The 26,350-nt window shown below is 39.4% G+C and overlaps 1 protein-coding gene and 1 long non-coding RNA gene across 2 annotated transcripts; one reads left to right on the top strand and one right to left on the bottom strand.

The window, feature by feature from the left end:
• Positions 1-260: 260 nt before the first annotated feature.
• On the bottom strand, positions 261-25,274 carry LOC146479905 (uncharacterized). Its single transcript, XM_085110753.1, has 17 exons — positions 24,741-25,274; positions 14,258-14,309; positions 13,561-13,626; positions 13,086-13,208; positions 12,847-12,944; positions 12,203-12,274; positions 10,993-11,062; positions 10,264-10,293; positions 9,735-9,770; positions 9,280-9,297; positions 8,376-8,495; positions 7,418-7,521; positions 6,273-6,338; positions 5,075-5,168; positions 3,167-3,199; positions 2,639-2,773; positions 261-2,054 (listed from the first exon to the last, which is right to left on the bottom strand). Exons 1-17 carry the CDS (start codon positions 24,900-24,902, stop codon positions 1,522-1,524), a joined length of 1,812 nt encoding a protein of 603 aa, XP_084966879.1. The 5' UTR covers positions 24,903-25,274; the 3' UTR covers positions 261-1,521.
• Positions 16,776-17,502, top strand: LOC146479906 (uncharacterized). The gene is made up of 2 exons (XR_014864912.1): positions 16,776-17,090; positions 17,357-17,502. It is a non-coding gene; the product is annotated as an uncharacterized LOC146479906 (long non-coding RNA).
• Positions 25,275-26,350: the final 1,076 nt, after the last annotated feature.

Here is a 26,350-nt window from a genome sequence, read left to right as displayed (position 1 = left end):
GGCTGTCAGTTTCTAGTCAGTTGATAATAACAGAGTATGAAATTACACCTATAGCTACTATGTTACTAGCTTATAAGTTACACTCATCCCCTAGTCCACACTTGTTCTTATCTATCGGGAAGGGAAGACTGCCTGTCACCATACTGGTGGAAGATTCTTATGTACAACAATTTCAGTGGTGTAAAATGCAAAATTTAATAGACGTCTTTCAATTGTGGTACCATGTAAGCCCGTTCGTCTAGTGTGCATAAAGTGTGTAATATGTTTTCACCAAACAAGATTTTATTAAGAAAATATAGAAGCGATTTCCTTACAATATATGATGGTCGTAGAAGGACGCATATTACTTACAATTTCAGTGTGGTTGCCTGTCAACTGAGGATTAAGATACCCCAACCGTACGGACTCGATTTACCGCCCGGGGGCGCGTATTCAATTTTTGAAAGCTCAAGAGGGACGTAGGATGGGGAGGTGTATGTTAGAGAAAATAGCCTTACTTATTGTTTAAGTAAACATCTGAGAACGTAAAGCACCTTGTGAACAATTGGACAAGCTAAAAAAAGTAAGAATAGTTACAATCTAATTTCAGAGGAGTTACATTCGTTCATGGAAAAGAAAGCTTACGCAGGTGGTGCGCGTTAAATGACGGGGGCGTTTTGAGATCATGGGAATGAAGGGAGCACTTCACTTAGTCAAAGTGGGCACTTGTTAGGAAAGTGGCGCTGTGGCTCTTACAGGAAAGAGGTCGCTAAATAGAATCCGGACGGTATTGTGAGAACTATGGTCGCCGGCGTAACTCTCAGCGACTTCAGAAAGCTTAAACAAAGTCGCTGGGAAATTTCGGGCGATTTTACAGGCGACAAAGATGGCCTAATAACGGTCAGATCAGGACTTGGACCTTTTTTTATAATGTCGGTTATTGGCAAAGCCAAGTTGCTTTTTTGTCAATCGTGTTTCGTTTATTTTCATGTCGCCCGCGTTGAGACTTGCTCGTGAGCTAGTCTGAAGCTCAAGTTTTTCCTACTAGAGCGGTGCTCAAAGGCCATTTGAGTCAGCAACGACCTCGTTAACTATGGCCCTCAGTAAGCAGATAGAATATCACATGAGTGCGTAGATCACGTGCTAATCTTTCAGGCGAAGTGTCGATCTTGTGGTTAATACCAGCAGCAAGAATGAACCGTCGATTATCTTTCGCTTTTACTTTTCCCTTAATAAAGTAAACAGCGACCAGCACTACCTGACAAGGTTATGAAGTTATCACCGAACATCCCAACGAAGTGAGCAAAACGGTGGGTAAGCTGTCATATGCCTGGTAATTCATCTCTCAATTCCTAAGCTTGTGTAATTTGTAACCTTCCACAACTTCCAACACACCAGTCAGAGAGATGGCGTAATGCTGCGATTATTGGACGTTTGTCCCCCTCTTCAAAGCAAGAGGAAAGGGCGTTACCCGAATAATTTCTTTTTCAGGCTGTAACTAATACATTGGGATGTTCTCCTTTACACTTCGGGCTTTCAGTGTCACACAGTAACGATGAGATTTCTATCTTCATTATCCGTTGAACTGCTTTCAGATACCCTGTTATTGTTGTTGTTGTTGTTTCTAGTGTTATGAATGCTCTCATCGTTGTCAATAACAGCTCTGCTAAGAATGGCTACTAGCCTGGACTCCCATGTAGATCTGTCATTGGGATTAGTAAAGTCAATGTAACTTCTGTCCAATATCGTATTCGGTAAACTCCCGACTCCTTCTTCGTCGAATTTAATCACAATTAAGCAGTCATCTCGCTTATCCACGAGCCTCTTTACGGCATGTTGTATTTCGTAATTACAGGCACTGCTTTCATTAAAATTGCTGGAAACGACAGCAATTATCTTGAAGCTGCTGTACACACTTTCTACAATGCTCTCCAAATAAACCTTGCCTGGTAGAAAGTCTCTATAATGGACACAAAGTTTAAAGTTGTAACGTTCGAGTGTTGGGATGAGTGTGTTATTGACCAACTCGGCGGAATCCCGCATACTGTAGATTATAAACGCGTGGTATTTGAAACCTGTATACAGAGAAAGAAAATAATTAGTCATGAGTCGTGCGCTGAAGTGATGCTCATTAGCGAGTGGATTATTTTACGAGAATTTTACAGTTCTCTGTTTGTGTATTTTGTTTCGTCAAGGACGGTGCCTCCTTTCGCTTCTGCTCATACGTTGTGTGAATCTCAGGATTGCCCGAGAAACTCTGATTTCTCAAGTACGGTACGTCTTAATTCAAAGGTATTTTGGCGTGGTATTTGACTCTGAGGGAAAGATCCTAGCAAGGGCTATTGACATTCAAAACTGAAGAAAATTGGGGGGTAACCACGCATTTTTCAGAGATAGTGAAGCTTCAACTTGGAAAAAAATGCCTTACGTTTTGTGTTATTTTCATGCTTTTAAGAATTATAAATGGGTTGTTACGTTACTCCCTCCCCCACCCTCCCCCAATTTTCTTCTTGGATTCCAAAATCCCTTACTAACGCTTTTTCCCGCATAGTCATAAACCGCGCAAAGTTACCTCAGTATTGCGAGGCACCGTCCTTAAGAGCCCCAGTTGTACTATTGGTAAATAAACAAAAAGAGACCTGTGTGAATCGTCACTTACGTTCCACTACAGTTTTCTTTGGTGGTAGTTTATCCCGGCGCAGCCGACGACGAAACATCACTGCTACTGCTGCTACTGTAAGAACGAAAAAACCTCCGACGGACAAAAACACGGTTCGAATGACATCAGGTTTGCCTAAAAAAAAAAAAAGGGGGTATAGGATTGTTAGCATTCATAATTCAAAAACAGCTCTATTTGGGAAGATTCGTTGGAATTTTGGAAAGTGAGTCACGGATTGACCAATTACATAAGTAGCAAGGACCTTGGCTCCTTTATGGACGAAGTTACTCTGACATCCCAACTTGACGCTGAATATGGCATTATTTTTGGTTGTTGCAGTGGTAGTCAGTCAGCTCGAAAACAACTCCATCTTCTTCCGAAAAATCAGATATTTTCGTTGGTTGGTGCATGTCAAAGAAGCTTGTTTTCCCAAATTCTACCAATTTGGTTTAACTGATTCGAAACAAAGGCCAGTTTCTAAATGAGATTTTAATGTAACAAGAACTACCGTACATGATCACTACTTACTCGGTGGACTTGGTGAAGCCGGTGTAATGGGATCTAAAGGAAGAAAAGAAAGTTGATATATTGAAAAACTAAGACCAACAAAACAATCTTTGAGCCACATCAACAATGAAAAAGGCAACTCTTGGAATCTTGTATTTTTGAACGAATATCATGTCTGGTTTTTCTGGGATGGGGGGCTGGGGCAGCCTTTTTGCGAAAGGTTGGAGCACTAGCAAGAGCGTTTTGTAAGTAAACAAAAGCGTTATGTAGAAAAGAAACTCAGATCTTCCTAGCAGGACCAGTCGCTATGGAGGTTTAATTTGGTGTGTCCCCCTTATAATAGGGAAACTGAAGGAAGTCGTCCAATCTTGTACCCAGAGTCTTCAGGCTTTTTGGTCAGCGGGGCAACGCCGGGAAGACTCTGGGGACATCGAAAAAATTCAAATTTTTTGATTGGCTGTTCCGTAACGGTTTCCATTGTTATACCGCAGAAATCCTGCGGTAATAAAAAAAAGATGTCCCCAGAGTCTCTCCTGGCGACTAACCGCTGGCCAAAGAGCCTGAGGACTCTGGGTACGAGATTGGGGGTCGCCCTTTTCAAATTCGTGGGATTAAGCTCTGGAATGGAATTCCGCTGGATGTGCGCAAAAGAGACACCGCTCGCTCCTTTAAGTCTGCTTTTTAGCTTAGTTTTAATGACGTGGGTAATATTAATAATCCAGAAATTTAATGTAAACATCTTTCTCTTATTCACATTTTAGCGTCAGTTTTAATTTATAGTTTTTGTAATTCACTGTGACTATCTTAAGCACATTTGTTGAGCAACAAATGTGGAACGATGTTAATGCGTCTGTCGCCAGCTTTTTGAGACTGGAAAACGATTGGTTAGCACCTTTCAACAAGTGGCAATTTGTTGAATGGAATAGAACTCATCTCTATTTCGTTTGACTGCGTTCAACAATGTTCAACTCGTTGAACGGCCTATTTCAACATTCAACGCTGCATGACACATTGTTCAACATTTGTTGAATAGGAGCTGCAACATTTGTTGATCAACAAATGTTAAACCGTGTGTCAACAGCTTTAGATGTATTGTAAGTATTCAATTAATTTGTTTACGATAGAGTGCCACTAGTATGTCAGTTGTACTCTCACGTGTCACCCTCTTTAAATGCAGTGGAAGCTCTCTTAACGGACAGTCTCGTAAGCGGACATGACATCACTACTTACGACCGCCTTTACAAAACCCCGTTTGAACTTCCATACAATTTCTGTAATTACACATTACCGTAAGCGGCCGCGGACACTATCAGGGGTAACGATTTAGACGTTTCTTTTGTTTTTAAGCTCCCGTAAGCGGACACACGAAAGGAATACCATTAGCATCTCCATCTTTTTTATTTCAATCAATCAACCTCACATCGCTGTTCGTCACAATGATTTCACAATGCATTAATTTCAATTATCGCCAATATTGCGGCATTGCATAAGGCAATCAAACAACAGCAAGAACAACAAATCATTTTATACGGTGGTATTTTTTTGCATCCCCATTGTTTATTGTTAGCCAGGCAAGCTTCAATAAGGGGCCATCCATCCCTTACCCCTCTAGTGGTTCTCGTAAGCGGCCTGCTCCAGTTACGGACACTTTTTCGCGTCCCGAGGGTTTCCGCTTACGAGAGCTCCCACTGTAGAGTTGTTACCTACTTGCTAAAAGGTATCTTGAATTATCTGTCTTTTTTTATATCACCGTACATTTTACCTCAACATCTTCGATTATATTTATTCGGGACGCTTGTGTGGCGATGAACTAAGATTTTGCGGAAAACTGAGACGATGTTTTGCTAAGGTAACTAATCCTGACCACACATTAAATCCTCCATTTACCAGCAATAGCTTTTGTATTTCAAAGAAGTCATTGCAACAAACCTGAAGGCGTTGTCTCGGGCCCAAGTCCGCGTGGTATTGCATAAAACGTAGCCATGTCTGCCACCTCTCTCTTTGGTCGTGGGTAGGCAGTGACCTGTTGGAATCAAAAAGAGTTAAAATGCAACCATACCCTCTATTTTTCACCGTCATAGTCTTGAGGGATCATGAAAGGTTGCATTGCACATGCGCACTTCGCCGCGGTACGATCAGTAGCGCTTCAAGGTTTCCACTTTTGGGACAATCCGAAAAATTGTAGACTCTTTTATGCCTCTATTTTACAGCCAGTGTACGACAATCACAAAGTATCACAGCGTGGAAAAAGCACCTGATTGAGTCCCTATTTGGGGGCAAAAGCGATATTATTGCTGTGAAAATCGTAGACGCGAAGCGGTATAAAGACTGAAACCTTAGGTTAGAGTGTAAGTATATAATTTAGCCAGTTCTCAATCTGATTCAGAATCTTCCGCGCCCAACAGGACAATATTCCTTGAGATCATCATACTAGACACATTTCTTTGCTCTGGGTTCAAATTATACAGATACCGTGTGAAAATACATGCTGCTTCTAATTCTTTTCGTGAGAACAAGGATATGAAACAATTTTTGTTTGAAGGCTCACTAGCTAAATTTCATGCTCGATATCAATGTAAAGTCCGCTTCAATTCTGAATCAATCACTGCACGAAAAAAACGCCTTTGCGCAACATCAAATGTGTGGTCAAGGAATGTCAAAGGCTACCTTTGATTCGAATCACAGGTGACAAAGGCCGCATTTGATTCACGCCCCGTCAAAGGTGGAGTCAAATTTGATTGGAATTGAAGGTATTTGTAAAGATATCACATATTTGATCCACCTTTGATGCGCGTCATGGGCGGAGTCAAAGTTGTACTACATTTGACGTCACCTATTTGATTTCAATTTGTCGCGCGTCAAAGGTAGGGTCAAAGTTGTTAATACATTTGAACTCGCTTTTGATTGACGTATTTTTGATGCGCATCAAATGTGTTGTCAAAAATGTTGTTACATTTGACCTCATCTTTGATACGAATCAAAAAAAGAGCAAATCCTATTTTTTGTGCAGTGATAAACACTATAAAATAGAGTTGAACCTTGGGTTGAGGTTCTTCAAAATATCTGAGGGTCCTAAACGAAGTCTTCCTCTTTACTTTTCCAAACAGTTGTAATAAGGTTTACTTACGTTTATGGATATCGAAGAAGAATGTTTCCAGTCGTGTGAGGAATTCACGATGAAAAACGTCTGGTTCTAAAAGGGTTCAAAAATTAGTATTTTTAAAAACCTCTAGCGAAACATCCTGATCAACTTTGCTGTTTTTAGCGCCTTAAGAGAAACTTCCTATACCGCCTTTTAATAAAACGGCAAGTCAACTAACATGGGAATTCTTTTCTTTTTCTCTTTGAGTTACTTTACTGCCGCCTAATACAGAAGTATTTTGTCCACAGTTTATGACTATGCGGGAAAAGCAGATCTTAGTTCGGGCTATTGGAACCCATAAAGAAAATCGGGGTAGTGAGGGATTTTTCAGACATAATTAAGCACCAATTATTCTAGAAAGCAATAAAATACAAAGCAATGTATGGTGTATTTTTTTTTTCAAATTGATGCTTTATTATCTCTGAAAAATGCTTGGTTACCCCCACTTTCCTTTTTGATTACCAAGAGCACTAGCTAAGTTCTGTTTTCTCCGCATAGTTTCAAACCGCGAAAAATGATCCATGTATTAGTAGGCACCACCCATAGGAAACCCGAGTATATCGAGATACGCAGAACGTATGCGCAGTAACAAAAGTAGACACTGTTCTTAAGTAGGATAAATTCTGAATGCTCCGAGTGATTAGTTATGGCATTAGGACCAAGTAGAGTTTAAGTCTGGAAGTAACCTTGGAGAGTAATTTCAAATCGACTGAGCACAATTTGGAATCATGGACATGGTTGTCCATGCATTGTAAGACAAGTAGTCCAATTACTAATTAATCGTATCTCTAAAATGCAAGATTATTAAGTATTTGCCAACCTCTTGTTTTACTATAAACAGGAATATATCCTTTTGGTTTTGTCAGCGGTCGAGAAAGAGCAACAAACAATCAATTTGAGTGCACTTGATTGGCGCACGTTCAGCGTTGGGTCCATTTACAGGTGTGCAATCTGGAAATGCAGTAATTTGCCAGCTGTTAAATTGAATACCTACAGGACAGCGCCCCGATTTACACTGCAAATAGGTATGCGAACAAATTGTCACAATTGAGAGTTTTATTATAGCTATATTATATGCTTCACGGCCGGTTTAGAGGTGCTTGAAAGTGTAATTATATTTCGCTTTTCACCTTTGGCAGTTTGAAGCATTGTGTTTTCTTGGAATACAACAACTGTGAGTTGATGCCTACAGCGAAGGTGGTAATCAAGTACCCAGTCCACGTAGCCGCGGGATCTACAGAGCAGAAACACAAAGAATTAAGGTAGGTTAAATTGGTTTAAACTTTCATTCAACATCGATTCAACATTTCCTTTGTTGTCGAAAATGTTGAATGGCGTTGAAGCCGTTTGAACACGGCGTTCAACATTTTTCCATCATTTGCCCAACATCTGTTAAACGTTTGTTGGACGAATGTTGGTCAAATTATGAAAACCGTTCTAACGGGCCTTTACATGTGAACGGCAATAGATAAACGTGCGTTTGTGAAAACGATAATGTGAACACTGCAATATTTGCAAGAAACGTTCTCGATCGTTTTTACCTTTTGCGTGTGAACAAATGAAAAAAAAATTCAAGTGTGGACACAAAAATAAGTAAAGTTCACTTAACGTAGACTGTACATTTAGCTATCAGTAAAAGTGCGTCCTGCAGACTTGACAAGCAAAACCTATGAAGAAAAATTCGTTGACGATCGAGTAAAGTAACTGTATGGATAGTTTAAGTTGATTAAGGGCTTGAAGCTTTGAAAAAAAAAATGAAAAACTCACTGGGAACTGGAAGTTTTCATGACAATTCTGTTAGCTTGCCATTAAATTTGTCCAGTGTTGTCCTAAATGCCTGACGATTCATGAGATTTCTATTCGGCGGCAAGAGAGCACAACATTGCAACGCAAGAGTTATCGGTGAATTTTCTGGGCAAATTTGTATTACTATAAGTTTATTAAATAAAAGCGTCTCGTTAACTTTCTTAGAGGCTGCGATCAGGTGACACTGTCAAAACTGGTTTTAAACTGCGTTGTTAAATAAGTAAACGCGACGATGCTGACGACGAAGAGGCAAAAGTAGCTTGATAAACGTGACCATCATACCTGTTAATGGTGTCCATGAAATGTTCGCATACGGTGAGTTGTTATTCTTTGAAAAGACTACGCGGACCCTCTCTGGATACCACACAAAGTCCCCACCATAGAATTCGCTACGTGAACATCCTAAAGGGAGGAAGATTAAAAGACTGTATGTCAACGTCGATAATGAATGCCCGATTTCGTGTTTTGATATTCCATGCATTGTTGGTGCCTATAAAGGTCTGTCTTTGACCCCGTTTAGACTTGGTGTCTTGTAAGAGCACGAGTAATATTGTGAACGCAACTTGCCTCTTTTTTGATACGTGATAAATATTTTACTTATGTTTCGGTCTCGAACTTAAAACAAATGGCGAACAAGGATTCTCAATGCATACGTCAAGAAAAAAGGGTTTCTATGACGCTCGAACGAAGTTTATTTTAAATGCGAATCTACACTTATGCCTGGGCATGGTGCTTGGCCACGAATCCACGTGAGTATAGATTTTTGAGAGATGAAAACCAAGCACGCCCCTTGCGGTCAGGCACCGTTTCCAAGGTCAAGACTTTGTCGGGAATCAATGTGCACTCTTCTAATAGGTGCCCAGGTGCCACATACCTCAGTCATCTACCCTTTGTTACAATTAAACCCCCGGATTTAAATGAATGTGACCAGATGTTGAACTGAGAACCACTAGACTGAAAAACCCACAGCTTTTTGTTTACGCCTGGAGGTAGCCCCCCCCCCCCCCCCCTGGCACCTTCTCAAACTCTTTAACAGGTTTTGGTCCTTTCGTTTCATTCGTACTTGTTATGTCATATGGGTTTATAACGGTTTCTTTCTGAGAAGACAGGTTCATTTCAAATCTGGTAAGTTCAACATGAACAGCTTCTTAACAGTAGTTGAAACTTAGCTAACACCTAAACTCACCTGACTTGGATGGAGTCGCTGTCAAAACGAAAAGTGATGTTTAGTAATACAATTAGTATACGCACTACCACAAAGGCAGTATAATGGTAAAAACATGTTAGATATAACCCTACGTTTTTTTATCGCACTTTATCCTGGCAACTGTCGAAAGTTACGTCCATGACTGTACTGTTCTTTTACATCACCTTTCATAGTTCACTTTCACTGACGGTTTTCATGTTCGATAGGTATATAGGTATATTACGAACTCAAAATGACAAGCTCACAGTTGCCGGCTACATAGGTCTGTTGGTAGAACACTGTACTGGTATAGCAGAAGTCATGTTGTTGTTTTCTGCTATTTTTGCGTGCTGAATTTGTGATAAAGTTGTTTTGATGTTGTTGGCGTCCATTTCCAGTTAATAATCCATTTGCTATTTTTGTTCTAGCAAATTTACCAAGTAATTAAATCTCACCTGTCGTTTGTTTCACCGTCGGTGACGATGGAATAGCTGTGAGAAAAAAAAAAGATTATTAAATGTGTTTTAAATTTAACTTCTTAACATCAGAGAGTGACAGGATTTACTTGCAGGCTATCATGAGAGGCCCAGCTAAGAAATGTAAGGCATCTCCCTGAGCAATTTCGAAGTATACTTACATTGACTCTAATCGCAATGCGCGCGGCAGGATAAATATTTTTTTGCTTTTTTTCTTTGGTCCACTTAGATAAAAAAAAAAAAAATCTGGAAAGAAATGTAGAATCTGGGATGTTTGATTTCCTTTGGCTGAACAGATTCTGTGTACCGTGTGTTGAAACGAGTAGAAATAGCATGACGGAACTCAAAATTCACTGCCCATATACTGCCACAACTTCCAACCTAAACGTGACAGGATATTTGACATTGCGAAAGTCAGCGAGGACACCTGCTTTTCGAAATAGTAGACACTAAGGGTGTCAAGAATTACCCAATTTGTAACGATCGACAGAATCCTCAAGCTACTTACTTGTTGTTGCCGACAGAGTTGGAGAAGTCGCTGAAAGAGGAAACAGACTCAGATAAATAACCAGGGGCCCGTTGCTCGAAAGTCCCGGCAACCTACCGGGCCCGGAAAGTGTCTTTGGTGATATATGGTTCTTAACAGAAGTCAATTTTTGTTAGCTTTGGATACTAAATTTTAAAATCTTGTAATTCTGTGAAAACACTGGCCAAGTACCATGTCTGTAATCACTATGTAATCGGCGAAAAAACATTTAAAAATATACTTATCGGGCCTGCTGAACGGAGACTTTCGAGAAACGGGCCCCATGGCCCAAATGTTCCTGGCACGATTAAGCTAACTCAAGTTTAGGGTGAACTTTGATTACAGTTCAGCGTAATTAACGCAGCAATTTTAAAACGTTCGAAAGCCGTTTGCTTCTTTTGTGGGGTCATTTCGCGAAAAACAGTTTTTTGTTTGAACTTTGGCGTTCATTTGCATTTTGATTTCCTTTGCTTGTGATGTGTTTGCTCAGAGATGGTCAAATTAGTTACCTTGGATTTAGAGTGGATTTAGAATAGAGTTAAAACCAGTTAGAGGTCTATTGTGGCGGGTGGTTAAGTGACTATTCTTAAAATTCGTTATATCTACTTCATGGTTATGTTTAATTTGCTATAAGAGCGTCTCCACTCAGTAACATTAGAACATTACTTTTGATTCCAGGTTCGACTCCAGGTTCATGTGAAATATACTTACGCATATCTGGTGTAAACGGCGTTAATGACTCTGAAATGTCTAGCTTAGGAGAAAACGGAACTGCGAGAACCTTCAAAAAGGAAAAAAAAAAAAGATCAACATTTTTACCGAAATAGTGAACACTGTTTTATTAAGATGGGACCCAACGAACCACCAAAAGGACGGTTGTCTCTATTGGTACTTCCATCCCCCAGTCCACCCCTCCATCAAAGGTATAAAAGAAAAAGAATCAATCCTCCCTGATCTTGTTGAGCCATGGAAACCTCTTGCTAACAGAATTTGAAAATCTCATGTCAATTTTAAAGTCAATAAAGGTTCTCTATATGGTTCATGAGATAATTGTGGCAGGGTTTGTGTCAGAGTCTGGAATTCTTGAAAAGTGTGAGAATTTGAAGACTAGTTTTGTCAGTTTTCCAGACCCGAAAAAATGGAAAGTAAAAATTAAGTCTTAAAAAAAAAAAGAGGCTGAAGGTTTTTGCAAAGCTGCAACAAGTGCTTCATTGGTGAAAGGAATCGATGTGAGCAAGTCAAATTTCATTTTAATTTCATATCAGCCGAAATGTTCAATCACAGAATCACGAGAACTCTCTCTACCTCACGTATACCCCCTTACCATGCATTTGTTTGTGACGATATTCTGATTTATTGTAAGGAAGTAACATGGCCAAGCGGTTAAGGTCCTGGTTAAGTAACCCTGGGATTACAATTTCAACTCCTATACTCTAATCAGTTGGATTTATTACCCGGTAGTTTAGTCAGTGTTCAACTCATAGGCCACATTTGCAAATAGCCAACTGGTGGCCTTGATTAACTGGTTGAGATATTTTGCTAATGTGTATTTTGTCAAGTTGCTTTCTTCTATTCACACTGCTCCAGTTAGTACTTATGGGGCGCCATGTGTAAAAATATTATTTAGCGATAATTTTGCATTATTTTGTGTTATTTTATAAATTACCAATTCAACGAACTTTGCGATTTATAAATCTCAGAGATGTATTTTTGTGATTTATAAACCGCAGTGGAAATTAACATTGTGATTTAATAAATTGCAGTTTACGTATCTTATCGCTAAATAATATTTTTACACATGGCACTCCGTACCTACCGATACAAGTATAAAACCAAGAGAGGACCTTCATACTCTCTTGTATAAAACAGAACAGCTTCGATTCCTAAAAGCGTATTGCTTTTATATTGTAGATGTACTCACGTTTAAGAAAATACGGGATCCCGGATGATTGTAGTGATACGAAGAAATGTTTATTCTAAGAAAAGTTTGGTTCTAAAACAAAAAACAGAAGAGAATGACATGTAACCACATACAAAAAATGTAGATGGATTTGCTCGATTTAAACGGCGAAGAATGTGCTCAGGCAGTAAAGGACGCTGAAACGGGGTGCGTTTTGAATATTTCACAAGAGTGAAACGGACTGCTTACGCAAGCACTCATAGACAGTGAATGAATAAACAAATGAATGAATGAGAGAGCGAGTGAGTGAGTTAGTGAGTGAATGTTCAACAAATTCTCTATACTGAATGAATAATACGTTGATTTGAGGACTTATTTGTATTAGTTGTATTTGCAATGAGCAAGAAAGAATTAAGCGTAATCAAGCCTCGTTAAACGGAATTTATGCGTAGTCAAAGCCGTTGGAAGCAGACAACTAACGCATTTTAAACAAACCTGAGAGCTAATGTGTCTGCAGTCAATTTTAAAGTAAGAGCCCACCATCACCATATATAGCGAGCTTTTTTAGTTTCATGATCGCAGTTTAAGTGGACCTAAGTGTTTAAAGTGGGTATGACATTTCTATAAAGCAAGGTGGCAATGCTAAGAAACTTTTCAGTCCTTACTGTGGGATGTGTAGAACAGTTTAAATGGGCCGACCAAGTAGGGCCGGAATAGAGTACTACGAGTTTAACCAGGATACCAGTCCAGTTTCCATAAGTATCTGAAACCAAACAAAAATGAAATTGATTATTTTTAGTAAAAAAACGCCCCTTAATTTTCCAAGTAAAATATTTTCTCCACTCGTGAAGAACACATACTAATTAACATTATTAAAACATGGTAGTAAAAGTAAACTCCTTACCATTTATGGGCGTCCAAGACACATTGACATACCAGTAACTGGTGTTTTGGTATTGTCCAAAGCTTACGTTGACTTCTTTGGGTCTCCAGTCCACAGACTGACTTGGTGACGAGTCTGGACAATCTAACATAGAATTAAATAATAAAATATAGGTAAGCCTGGTTAGCTCAGTTGGTAGAGTACCAGACTGAGGAGAGGTAGGCCCTGGTTCGATTCCGGCCAGACCAACACTCAGGGTCTTAAAGACACTTAGACTCAGGAACTCTATGCTGAATGAGAATAACTGAGGGTCTTTAAATAATTTTCCATTAAAATGGAAACTTTAGCGGGCATTTTCAACCCCGTTCCAGGGTTTCTTGGCATGTAAGTTTCTTTCGCCATTTTCATGGCAAAGCCGTTTGATAAAATCTCCGTAGAGTAGAAACTGTTATAAAAGTAAAAGAACACTGCTAGTTCCGTGTTTCCGACTTCTTACCGGGATTGGTAACAACTGCCTTTCGTGTTCGTTGCTTGAGAATATCTTTTAACAAACCTTGCTTTTCTGTTACGGGAAAAGAGAGAGAAAGACCTGTTAGCCTATTTCGAGTTCTGAGTGCCAGAAGTGATCAGCATAAACGTATTCTTGGGTATGTTCCTAGCATTATCATGACATATCTAAACTGTGTAAAGTTAGCTACAAGCATTAGGAGCTGCAAATAAACCTTGAACTCACGGTCTTTACACACCGGTCCCCTACTGACCCAAGGCCCTTATTAGCATCGTATGTGAAACTAGTCCTTAATGCTCGTGAAAAACATACAATTGTAACAAATTGCATGAGGAATTTGTAACGAATGGTATAAAGAGAGAGAGAGGGAGAAAATATTAATTTTAAATGTGTGACAAATGGTAAAAGAGGGAAGAGGAGAACAAATAACAAATAATGGACACCAACTGCGTGGGAATTAATTGATGAAAATAATTCTTGGTCGAGGCTTGAATTAACTAACGTGCATTTAAACAACTTTAACATTCAGTCTATTAAGTGTGGACACATAACTAAATTACATAAAATTATAGCATATCAAATCACTTATACATTAAAATTACATACGACTATTACAAGTAATCGTAAACAGCACAACAGCATCCAAAGCCAAAAGAAAGTGAAAAAATGTTATTGGTGTGATTACCTTCTTTAGTCCCGTTCAGGCACTTGTGGTAGCAAGGAAATAATCTTGATACCTGAGGTACAAAGGAGACAAACAAACATACATTGGCCGTTTTTACACAAGAAGACACATTATCCGTCTCTAGTATAAAAGCGGCCATTCATAAAACATCAACTTAGTTCTTAGGGATACAGTCATCTCGGAAATTTGAATTGCCAAGCAATTCTATTTTTTCAGCTGCAGAAATAGCACTGTAGTAAATTTAGCAACTTAAGAGCGCTCCCCAGGAACTTTCACCTACGACCATGCAAGATAGAAAAATCGAAAATCGCCAAACTTTGTCATAATAAAGGACTACTAAAACCATTTGTAGAAAGACATGTTTCAGTTTGTTTCGATAATTGTTTTACCTTCAAAGTGACTTTTTCATTTTGGTGGCCTGTGAGCGGGTAAAACCGACTTAAAAGTGTCACTTGTATGGGCCGCTCGTCTTGAAATTACGAAGGAGTAACATAAAAATCGAAGCAATTGAGCATAAGTAAACTAAATCCCTCACACTTTCACGCTGTCAAATGTACATTCAATGTGATCCAGAATTTTTGGCCAAATTTTAAAAGTTAACCGTTTCTAGCGGAATTACAGCATGCCAAAATAATGTAAAATTCAACCGCAAAAAAAGCATCCTGGTACATGGCTTTGTCAACCAAGACTATATTCATCAGAATAAGCAATGTTTTGTGTACGATTTGATGAAATAAAATTTTTGGGTAAATGAAACGATAAATTTTTGGAGCGCTATTTAAACATGCTATTTATCATCAAAAGTTGACCTTTTGACCTTTAAAGGAGGGCAAGCAATTTTCACATCACACTCGCTAATTTTGATTTTTCCAACAAACAATTCAAAACTCTGGTTATTCTTTCATAGCACAATGTTCAATAAAGTCAATCGCTTGAATTGGGACAGGTTTAACGTTAGTAAATATGATTTTAGTTACGAACACGTAATTTGGTTTAGGGCTACAACATCGACAAATTTGCATATAAATTAGTTCGTTTTGATTTCCACATAGAATATTTTTATTTACGTTAACTTTACTAAACAAATTAAATCACAAACAAGGTTAGTCATTACTTTAACTGATTATATGGCTTAATGTACCTTAAAAATCCTTTTCACAAGAAGAAAAGACGAGTTTGCTTCTAGCCGCCAAACAACCATTGAACCTTTTGACGTATCTCTGAACTGTCACGCAATATACGCTTTCAGTCAAAACATGCGTGATCGCGGGGCAAATGACAAGTCAGATAAAGCAAACGTCTTCTTGAATGTTGTATCTTAACTGACAATAATTGAAATTGAATTTAAACGAGTCCGAGTTTCCGAATGTAAAAGTTTCTGACGTTGGTGCAACGATCCGCAACTCGTTACATTTGGTATCGTTCGTGCATTGGTCCCGTCCATCCTCCAAGACGTTTCGAGCCACCGGCCTAACATGTATGCAGCTCCGACAGCTCAGCCAAACTCCAGTTCCTTCAATGAGTCCAAAAAATACAGGAACTTTTGAAAAGCCTTACATTATTAAAAAAAAAAAAATAGCCGGTACAAACTCATAGCATGAGGTAAATGGGTACCAAACACTTTTCTTTTCCGTGTGCGCGCGCGTGGCCGCCTGTGAAGAGTCACACTATGAAAGAGGGCGGGAAAATCCTGTGTTAAAAAGGGCAAAAAGGTAAGGGAACAAAAAGGAAATTACAGGTTATATGTAAAAAATGAAACACTTCTATCAGTTCATCAGCATCATAAAAACTTAAAGCTGTCCAAATACAACACATTTCCCAATTTATTCTGTTTGATTCCAGGATAACTTCAAGAAATGAAATATTTAAAAAAAAAATGTTACTACCCGTACGAAAATTTACAGCCTGACACGGCGAGAATCCGGCCTGATTCTGACCATAAAGTCATTTTTGCGGCGTAAATTGAACGAGACAAAGCGAGACACCAGATTTGTCTCGCTACAGCAGTAGAATGAGACATTTGTCTTGCTATGTTCTTGTATGTTCAGAGCGATATTATGGCCAGAAATTAGCGTTATCGGGCGAGACTAGTTTTACGCCGTTACGCGGTGAACGTGACATTTGCTAGGCTGTTTTATGGCCGAGAATGGAACGATGTATCAACGTGATAGTTAAAAAAAAATATTTACCTCCTCTGGGTTTGTAGACCATGAATTTTGCAATGCACGAATATGGGCGATAATATGGCTGGCTCTGAGCGTGTTCCAAGCATGACAAGAAACCAACGTTCGTGAAGATGATCGATTCGCATATTTCGAGGATCTTTTAATACGAGTATTGATACGGCTATAAATTCTTTTTGGCGAAATACTTGACTCCGAGTGCAATTATAACCTACACGAAATAAAATACAATAATAAATTGGGGTAGAATCACGCACTGCTGAAATAACAAACAATTTAAGCAAAGATCGAGATAGTTGATACCTATCGCATGATCAAGACTCGACTTTTCCTGATTGGCTGTTGTTTTGAAATCTTATCCCGTTACGTTAGCGCCGGGCAGTTCAAGTAGGAAAGCTCTGCATTCAAACGTTTGACCGTTTAGCTCCATTTTCTTCAAAATAATCTTTTTGACTGTGTTAGTTTCCGAAGATATGGATGGAATTTTGTATGCTTACATATACTTTCACAGCGATAAAAAAGTCAGTGTACCAAATTCTCGTTGTACCCTGGCCGGTGGATGAATTCAAAGAGCTTGGTAAAACTGGCGCATTCAAGAGGAGCAAACGGCTTTCCTCGGGATTCATTTATTCTCCATGTGCGTCCCAAACGTAAGTATAATGATAAAATGATTGATATACTTTACCTGAATTCCCACTGGATGGAAAACGGTCGATTCACGGCTATAAATATGTACATGCATGTGGGGTTGTTCCGATGATAACGCTGTTTTCAGCGCGCGCTTATAACGGTTAAACTTGTTTTAGCCATGAATCATTAGTGCGTGCTCAAATGAAACTCAAACGGTGTTGATAAAAAGCTGACTAACACTATAGCAGCTCTAAATTATTTCTTCGTTTTCTACGTTGTTTTTCAGAATGCGTGATGTGTTTCTGCAAACCAAAAGGACCGCCCCGTAACCAAAACAAATTTAATTAACTCTTTAGGAATCAAGTTAGCTGTTCAAAACAAAAGCTTCTGGTGCAGCAAGGGAAACAGCAGGAAATAAACGGCACACCTTGAGCGACTCTTCTTTTCTTTTATAATATAAATATTTTGGAGGTAACAGAAAAAGGTTTACGGTTAATACCCAGCAAAATACCGCCTGCTACTTGTAAACAAGGCGTTTCGCGGCTTATGTACTCGTCGGATCGGAGTGAGCTAGAATGAGGTATTGTAAAATTATACTCGGTTTGTCTGTCATAATTTTAAAGTCACAATGGCAACAAGTAGGCTAAATCAGTTTTGCTTTTGAATAGCCTTTCGAATAGCCGTGTATTCGTTTCAATTTCCAGTTGTATCGGAGAGTCGCAAACAGAAAATATCGCGGGTAGAGTACACCGCCTAGATTAAAAGATAAACAATTTAACTCACATATGTCAGTTCACTTCGTAGTAAACATCCTACTAATTCTGATGTTTCAGTTACCTCAGGAAGTACTATTAAATGCAGAAACGTTTAATTTTGTTAAAATATATTGTAGCCATAATTTGTAGTCATTGCCTAGATTTATAATAAACGAGTTTTTGACGCGAAGTACGACAGGTAGTTAATGTGTACGTGCTATTTTTATTATCTGGTGTTGCCTTACCTACATTATAATTTAGGCCATAATACTGCCCGACTCTAGCGAGACAAATTCAAGCCATAATTTCAGCGAAACATCAGCAATACAAATGTCTCGCTCCATTCCCGTTCATTTATCGTTCAAAATGTAACGCTCTTGCAAGCCTGATTAGTGTTTGGCTCAAGTCTCGCTCATTTGTCTCGGTGGATTCTCGCTCACGTATCGTTCAAAATGTCACGCTCTTGCAAGCCTGATTAGTGTTTGGCTATGTCTCGCTCATTTCTCAGGCCGGAATCTCGCTCGTGTCTCGCTCAGAATTTTCGTACGGGTACACAAATCATGTGCTTCAATTAATCTATTACACAAAAAAGTCTTCCTATTTTAAATGAATAATCGAGACGAAATTTTCAATTTTTCATTTTCCATCCCACAAGCCAATCAAGGATACGAGAGCGAAAGAAAACGCAAGTGCGCGCGAATGTCTGCATTCTTGAAATCGCTCCCTTTCATGCTCTAAACATGGAGGGAGGGAGATCCTAGCACTAGGAAGATCCTAGAGGGCGGATCATCCTAGCGCCATATGTTTTCTCTATTCAGTTTACATGCAAAAAGTTGCACTTGGCCCTAGCGCTAGGTTCTTCCTAGAGATAGGAGCTTCCTGGCTGAGAGATAGGAAGATCCTAGAACTACGAAGATCCTAGCACCATGTAAACAACTTTCGCGCGGAAGATCTTAGTACTAGGGACAAAAAGAACAAACATGGCGGCAGCCGGGCGTTCAGTTGCTCAAGGCCGACAGTTATTCTTTTTTCATTCTCCACTTGGTAACAACTTCGGCCGAAATTTCTGCATGCAAAGCAAACAGAAAGGTTTTTCGCCATCTCGGATCTTCTTAGTGCTTGGATCTTCCTTCCACCATGTAAACGGCCCCTTAATCAGCGAAACGAGCGACTTGTGTAATTTAAAGTGTGCGAAATTCTGAATTTTGATGTCAGTTAGTGTATCCAAAATGTCTGTACTCGCCATGTCCTGTCTTACACAACTGGTTGAATACTTTTTTTTACCTATGAAGGAAAGTTTTGTTTTTCTCATTTAACTTATTGCGACGGCCACATGATATTTCAGTTCTTTTGTTCATTGTTCGTAGTCACGCGCTATGACGTGTACCGATTTCTGAATTTGGTCCCATCCGAAATCACTACCATGTGCATTTGGTAGAACACTTATTCCTGTGCTACACCGTGCTGACGAGAGCCAACCAGCTCGAAACAGCTGTCCACGGTTGCCGCATTCTGTTGATTCTCGGTTTGGTCTCTATCATGTCTCTGTCGTATTAAGTTTTCTACGCAGTCCGATCAGCTGTGCAGAAATTCAACTCATGAATATTTTTTCACTGATTGTATTTGTCATTAAAGCATTAAAGAGTGACGTTTTGCGTTAATCCAATGAGTGGCATAGCTCAGGCTTGTGTGTATACTAAGAAATATCAAGTCACTCGTGGAATATTTCAAGAAGTACCACTCGAAAGCATTGCATAACAAGTATGTATCTGACTGCAAGGTTCGCCCCCTGCATAAGCTATATACTATAACGTAGGTATGGTTTTTGAACCGTTTTGGTGGTACATGTTGTAACCAATTTGGTCTGACAGCGTGAGCCTGAAAACGGAATGGATCCAAGAAACCAAGTCTGAAAATGGATATGAGTTTTAGACGAAAGTTCTGAAAAAGGGTACCCAATCATTTGATATTTTGGTCTGAAATAGGGACAAGGTTTAGAGAACTGAGCCGCACACCCGAACCCCCATGGAGGGCTCGTTGGGGATACGCGATGCACAGTTAGGAAATAAATTCAAGTTGGGACACTATTTTAGAAACTGGCTACTTGGAAGGACAGGGTCATCTCAGAGTCGAGGTCATTTCGGGGTCAACTTGTGGATCGATTCGGGGTTGAGGATCATTTCGGCTACCCAACTGAGGTCACGCGCAAAGCAGGTGGCATACACAAAAGCGCTACATGTTGGCCTGCAGAACAAGCGTTATTATCATCATCATCATCATCATCATCATCATCATCATCATCATCATCATCATCATCGTCGTCGTCGTCGTCATCATCATCATCATTATTATTATTATTATTATTATTCATTTATTTTTGTGTGCTTTTTTAAGTGAGCGGAAGTAAGCACGAGGCTATTGCGGAACTCGAGTGACGCACAAAGGGAGGGGGACAAAAAAATTTTTGCGCCTTTCTCGTCGCGCCTCGTTCGCACTCCACGCTCGCTTCGCGCTTGCCTCCACACACACATACACACACACACACACCCAAAATAACGCCTGTTCTGCAACCTATAGTGGAAGTCAGGCTAAAACGTTAAATTAATTTCCGCGTGGTATCTCAGTCTGCAACGTAATTTATAAAGTGCCGTTCAGTTACCTGCACGTGCCAGCAAAAACCTTGCTTCTGTGTCCAGAAAAGAATCCCACACTTTATAACTTTTAAGGTGTGCCTTTCTATCGTGACGCACTGAACATTTGCCGGATTGTCTGAGCTTGCTCAGCTTAGACCACAAATTCCGCCAACAACCTCAGGGTAACCACAATGGATGGCCCATGTGGTTTGTGAATCTAAGGTCCGCGTATATTGCGTGACAGTTGTGTCATGCGAGGTATTTCGGCGACGTCAAAAGGTTCAATGGTCGTTTGGCGGCTAGAGGTAAACTCGTCTTTTCTTCTTGTGAAAAGGGTTTTTAAGGTACAATAAGCCATATAATCAGTTAAAGTAACGACTAACCTTGTTTGTGATTTAATTTGTTTAGTAAAGTTAACGTAAATAAAAATATTCCATGTGGAAATCAAAACGAACTAATTTATATGCAAATTTGTCGATGTTGTAGCCCTAAACCAAGCTACGTGTTCGTAACTAAAATTATATTTACTAACGTTAAACCTGTCCTAATTCAAGCGATTGACTTTATTAAACATTGTGCTATGAAAGAATAACCAGAGTTTTGAATTGTTTGTTGGAAAAATCAAAATTAGCGAGTGTGATGTGAAAATTGCTTGCCCTCCTTTAAAGGTCAAAAGGTTAACTTTTGATGATAAATAGCATGTTCAAATAGTGCTCCAAAAATTTATCGTTTCATTTACCCAAAAATTTTATTTCATCAAATCGTACACGAAACATTGCTTATTCCGATGAATATAGTCTTGGTTGACAAAGCCATGTACCAGGATGCTTTTTTTGCGGTTGAAGTTTGCATTATTTTGGCATACTGTAATTCCGCTAGAAACGGTTAACTTTCAAAATTTGGCCAAAAATTCTGGATCACATTGAATGTACATTTGACAGCGTGAAAGTGTGAGGGATTTAGTTTACTTATGTTCAATTGCTTCGATTTTTATGTTACTCCTTCGTAATTTCAAGACGAGCGGCCCATACAAGTGACACTTTTAAGTCGGTTTTACCCGCTCACAGGCCACCAAAATGAAAAAGTCACTTTGAAGGTAAAACAATTATCGAAACAAACTGAAACATGTCTTTCTACAAATGGTTTTAGTAGTCCTTTATTATAACAAAGTTTGGCGATTTTCGATTTTTCTATCTTGCATGGTCGTAGGTGAAAGTTCCGGGGGAGCGCTCTTAAGTGTTGCCTCAGCGGGGTTTTGAAAAGGGGAGCCATAGCCGAGTTATAAAGCATTGTATGGCTTAATGGAAGACCGAGATTTTCTACAGGAGACACAAAGACGGGTCCTGAGAGTTCGATCACCGTCAGCACATTCAAGGGCAAGGCGGCTGACAAAACAGGCGAAAGAAATCGTGAAGTGGTGACCATTCTACGGTTACTGGGGAAAGTAAAAAAAGCAAACAAACAAGTATATAAGCAACAACAGCGTACAATATGCGTGGAAGGCTTCAGTGCCTGTTCTGTCAATCCTTTCTTCTACGTTCAACCTTCCTCAGTCCACTTCTATTTTATCGGTGATTTTAGCCTTGCAGAGGCCCGATTCGTCGTCCAAGCACATTTCCAGCTTAACAAAGCGGATACAAGAGATAACAGCAAGCCTGTGTTAAAATTTAAGTTTCTTCTTTCTTCTTTTGTTATCAAGGAATAGATTGAACTTCCAAACATCCGAAACATTCAAAGCATCCCGAGTCAGCAAAAGGCACTGCCTCTTTTTTGCGTCCAATCAACAGGCTTTGCCTATACACACGCGTTCTCTTGTGTCAGGCCATCGTAGCGGTATTGATCTTCTTGTGTTTGCTAATCAGATAAGGATGAATTGTTTAGAAAACTGAAAAATATCGTGGGGGAGGGGTAGAGGGACCACAACCAGCACCCCATAGTATTATTGTCAAAACCGTTGTTCCTTAGACCAGTCGTTTCAAATGTTTCAACAGACCGTTAAAACTTACAAATAATGGCACGAAAATTGCAACTGCATGTCGAAAAACCGGATAAACAAGAAAACAGTGGTTTCTAGAAGGAATAAAAAAGTTGACGTGGGTTGAACGGAAACTTCAATCGTTTCCGTTTCCGGAAGACCACCAACAATTTTATTGTTATGCTGAATTTCTAATTTTAATTGGTGTCTTTAATCTGCATTTTGCACTTACCTTGAAAAATAACAAAAATTGTTGCGATGAAAGTAATTGAAGCAAAATAAGACAAGAAATTGTCAGACGTTTCAAAATTGACATCGCCTCTTCTTATTTCAGTTTTCCGAGAAAACGGCATATTTTTTTCTGAGAAAACCATTCCATCCTAGACAACTAAAACAAGTATTTTGCATTTATTAAATTGAAATGAATGAGATTAACTTTTGCAAACCATGTTGTGTTCGCTCCAGTTTCAATTGAAGGGCATATTGTTTGGTTTATAAATTGCGGGAATCGTGTATTTTAAATTCGAACGAATGTACGTGACTGACATGGATAACACGGAATTTTGTTTTTGTGCATTGTGATCATTGATAATCAAGTCACGACAGAGCGCCGCAATTTTGAGGTTCTTTCGCGAACGTCTTGCCACAAAAACAAAAACAAAGATTTCACTTAACGACCTTAAAATGTATGTACTTCCTAGATATTCTAACTGGAATACGGTAGGTTGGCATAAGTTTGGAAATCAACGACAAAGAGCTGTGAAACAAAGCACAACCGTGACAAGTGATGCAAATACAGTATTTAAATGTTCGAACTCGTACATTGACTTGATAAGTTCAACCATAGTAGAACTCATAGTGAAATTGGTCACCTACTTCAGACGTTGCCAAACCTTAGCTTGCTTCCAATTACGCGACACATTTGGATGAATGAAAGGTCTCGAGAAGTCTTTGTCTGGATATTTTACAAAATGAAATTAAGCTTGTTTGTAGTACAGTTTATCCTAGGTAAGAAAGATTTGGGTAAACCTACATTTACCCATGTAAGAAATTGTAAGAAATAAACACTAAAATATCCAAAATAAGCAGCAGGTCTATTTCACCCTCGCTGAAAATTATACTGCTCTCCTCTCTTTAAAAATACTTCTTTGAGTGTCTGGTGCTTGTGAAAATCATCTTTCCAAAGTTTTAATTTTTAGCATTACCTTTATACAAGAAATACATGGTACGTACATCATTTGCAAGTTAAAAGTGTCAAAAGGTAACTTTTATACGAATTTTTGTGTTCTCGTCAACACTGAAGTATTAAAACAGTCTCGTAAACGAACAAGACCGCCGAGCGAAAGGAAAGCGGGATATAATTATCTTGCTAAGCATAACATCGGCGAAATTTCTTTCAAGAATACTTCCCATCTTGATGGCAAGAACCTATGGTGTACGGTCAACAAAGATTTGAAAGTTCTGTTGGTTTCAATAATCTCGGGTTTTTTTTGAAATATTGTAGCGTGAGTTTATGACCAGCGATGAAAGAAATCCTGGTCGGAGACTGAGTGTTTCAGTCTTTTATGCTATGATATGCTTTCCCGCCTTGCTCGTTGTCTAAGGCGTCGTGATACCGCAATGTTTATTCCGTAGCAATACAATCGCAATTAAATTTTAATCGTAATCACGTTCTCAGATTTGAGTGCAACATTTGACTGAAATGAAGGTGAGGAAATAGACGGATAGGCGTGCGGTCAACTGTTGCTGAACTTCGGTTCAAATGTAGTGTTTCTCTCACTGAAATTTGCAATGACCTTCACGATCTCTCAGTTCCAATATCATATGATATCAAAATAACATTATCCCTCGATGATTTTACATGTGTACCGGGTAACGCTAAGATATTCAATTTTAAGATTCATTTCAACATCATCTTGTCTGGGGGGCCAAATTAGGTCTCTAAAATGGAGTAAATTTCAATGCAGGGAATAACAAAAGCCGTAAATATGAAGACTTTAAATTACGTTTTGGTACTGCAGTGTAAAACTTTTAACTAGCCTCTGAAACGCGGCAAGTTTCACCTGTTGAAATTGGACACCCAAGAGCAGACTCTTTGTCCCGGGTTTTCTGTGGACGTGAGTAAGATTCGCACACTGCATGCAGTAGTTCATTTTGCGGCGCCTGTTTCTGCCGCGCAGTTGAATCGTTATCATTGAGCCGCATCAAAGTTTCCTCGAGAGCAAGGAATCCACTTCAACGATCGCAATCTAAAGCTAGTTGGAGTGGTATACCTGTTAAGTTGACAAAACAAAAGTTTAAACGTACCTTTGTGATGGAGCTTTGTGATCGAGCCAGACATTCTCGAAAACATTCTTCGGAGCTGGGCTTCGAAAGACTTTGATCTGATGTGTCAAGCAGGGCACAAATAATCAGGAAAAGCAGAGGCTGTACGACGATCTCGCTGAAATGTCTGTTTCTCGAAGACATTGGTGGTACATCGGCACAGAGCCTAGGATATGAATTTCAGGTTGCAATTCCAGGGCTGGTGTCAGATATAGGCATTTTTTGCTGCCAAAATCGTAGACCCTCTTGAAGACACAAACGTCGTAAAAGTTTGATTATAATGCAAATTTTTGAAGGTTTGTGTTCATTGAGTCAGACGAAAATAATCGTCATTAACCGTAAAAGCATCTCGTATGCAATTCTTTTTACGGCTGATCACGTTCCTTCACGATCGATCAAATAAATACGATAAAATAGCAAAATACCATTCTGCTGTTGGTATATTAGCCATATGGCTTCTTCGCCACACAAGCAATGAGATCTGTTATTATTTCAGGCAATTTGTAAGCGAACAGATACTTTTCCATTCACTTCTTGCGTGACGGTATCCCATGACTACATTAAGTCAATACGCGGGAAATCTATCGAGACGTGTCATGCCAGTTCCTTGAAAGCGTATAAAATTTCCGAGAAACCAGAATATAATTAAAAACTAAGAGAACCTCATGTTGAGTAGCGATATCAATAAAACACTGCTAAGGATGGGTAACACCAGTTTTATAGAAAACCTTCATTAATGTTGTGAAGTTTACACCGTAGAATTCCGAATACATATAGAAGCTCTTCCGAAATTGATTTGGGCAGGGGTAGTTTGCAGAACGCCAAAAGCAGAATGTGGCATTGTATTACGCTCGTCTAAAACATTTAGGGTTAAACAAGGAATTGTATTATTTAGGCCGAAGCACAACCTCGAAGAGAGACCCTGGGAACGAAGTTGGCCGATTATGCACTGATCATACAGACGGTTAGCTTTTAGCTGCCGTTACGTCAAACTTTTGACATTATAGGACTTATATGGATTCGGCGTTCTGCAGAATATCCCGGCCGAGGGGAAGCTGTTTGAAGCTACATCCTAAATCTGTTAGCGTTTCGAGCCGTTTGTTGTCGTCAAGCCCAACTCATTTTGAAACTCAAAATTTTCTCCAATAATAATAAGCTGCGAGAGTCCGATGCTACAATCATCGCGCGTGGACAGCATAAAATTCAAGTAATGGCGCCAAAATACCAGGGCCAAGGTCGGTTTCGAATCGCTGCAAGTAGCGACGTGAAGTGTCTGATTTCGCAAGAGGGAATTGAGTTCGCTTCTCAGGCTATCGCAACTTTGGCAATTCATCAAGAAATGCTGTTCTCCTCCGTGCAGATGACCTTGTAATGCCTTGTTTTGTATTTTTCTGTCTGCATTCGCTGATGCATGTACTTGTAATACTGACTTTATGTCACGGATTTCTAATTATCTTGTAGTACTTTTGGGGTACTCGGTTTTAAATCTCTGGTGTGTGGATGTTTTAGCTGTTTTAGCAAACAGCTCTTCAGAACCTCTAATTTCACGCAGCCCTGTTGTTTCGGGGCTAGGGTTCATTGCTATTGTTCTT

This window comes from Pavona decussata, unplaced genomic scaffold (assembly GCF_977016875.1).
Source record: "Pavona decussata unplaced genomic scaffold, jaPavDecu1.1 SCAFFOLD_58, whole genome shotgun sequence".
Classification (NCBI taxonomy): Eukaryota; Metazoa; Cnidaria; class Anthozoa; order Scleractinia; family Agariciidae; genus Pavona; species Pavona decussata.
This window is presented reverse-complemented; position numbering and strand designations above follow the sequence as displayed.

Coding starts and splice junctions, on each gene's coding strand:
- LOC146479905 (XM_085110753.1), bottom strand. CDS start 24,902: ATGTCTTCGAGAAACAGACATTTCAGCGAGATCGTCGTACAGCCTCTG. Junction 9,771..10,263: donor AACTCTGTCGGCAACAACAA/GTAAGTAGCTTG, acceptor TTTTTCTCACAG/CTATTCCATCGTCACCGACG. Junction 5,169..6,272: donor CTTCTTCGATATCCATAAAC/GTAAGTAAACCT, acceptor TGATTCCAACAG/GTCACTGCCTACCCACGACC.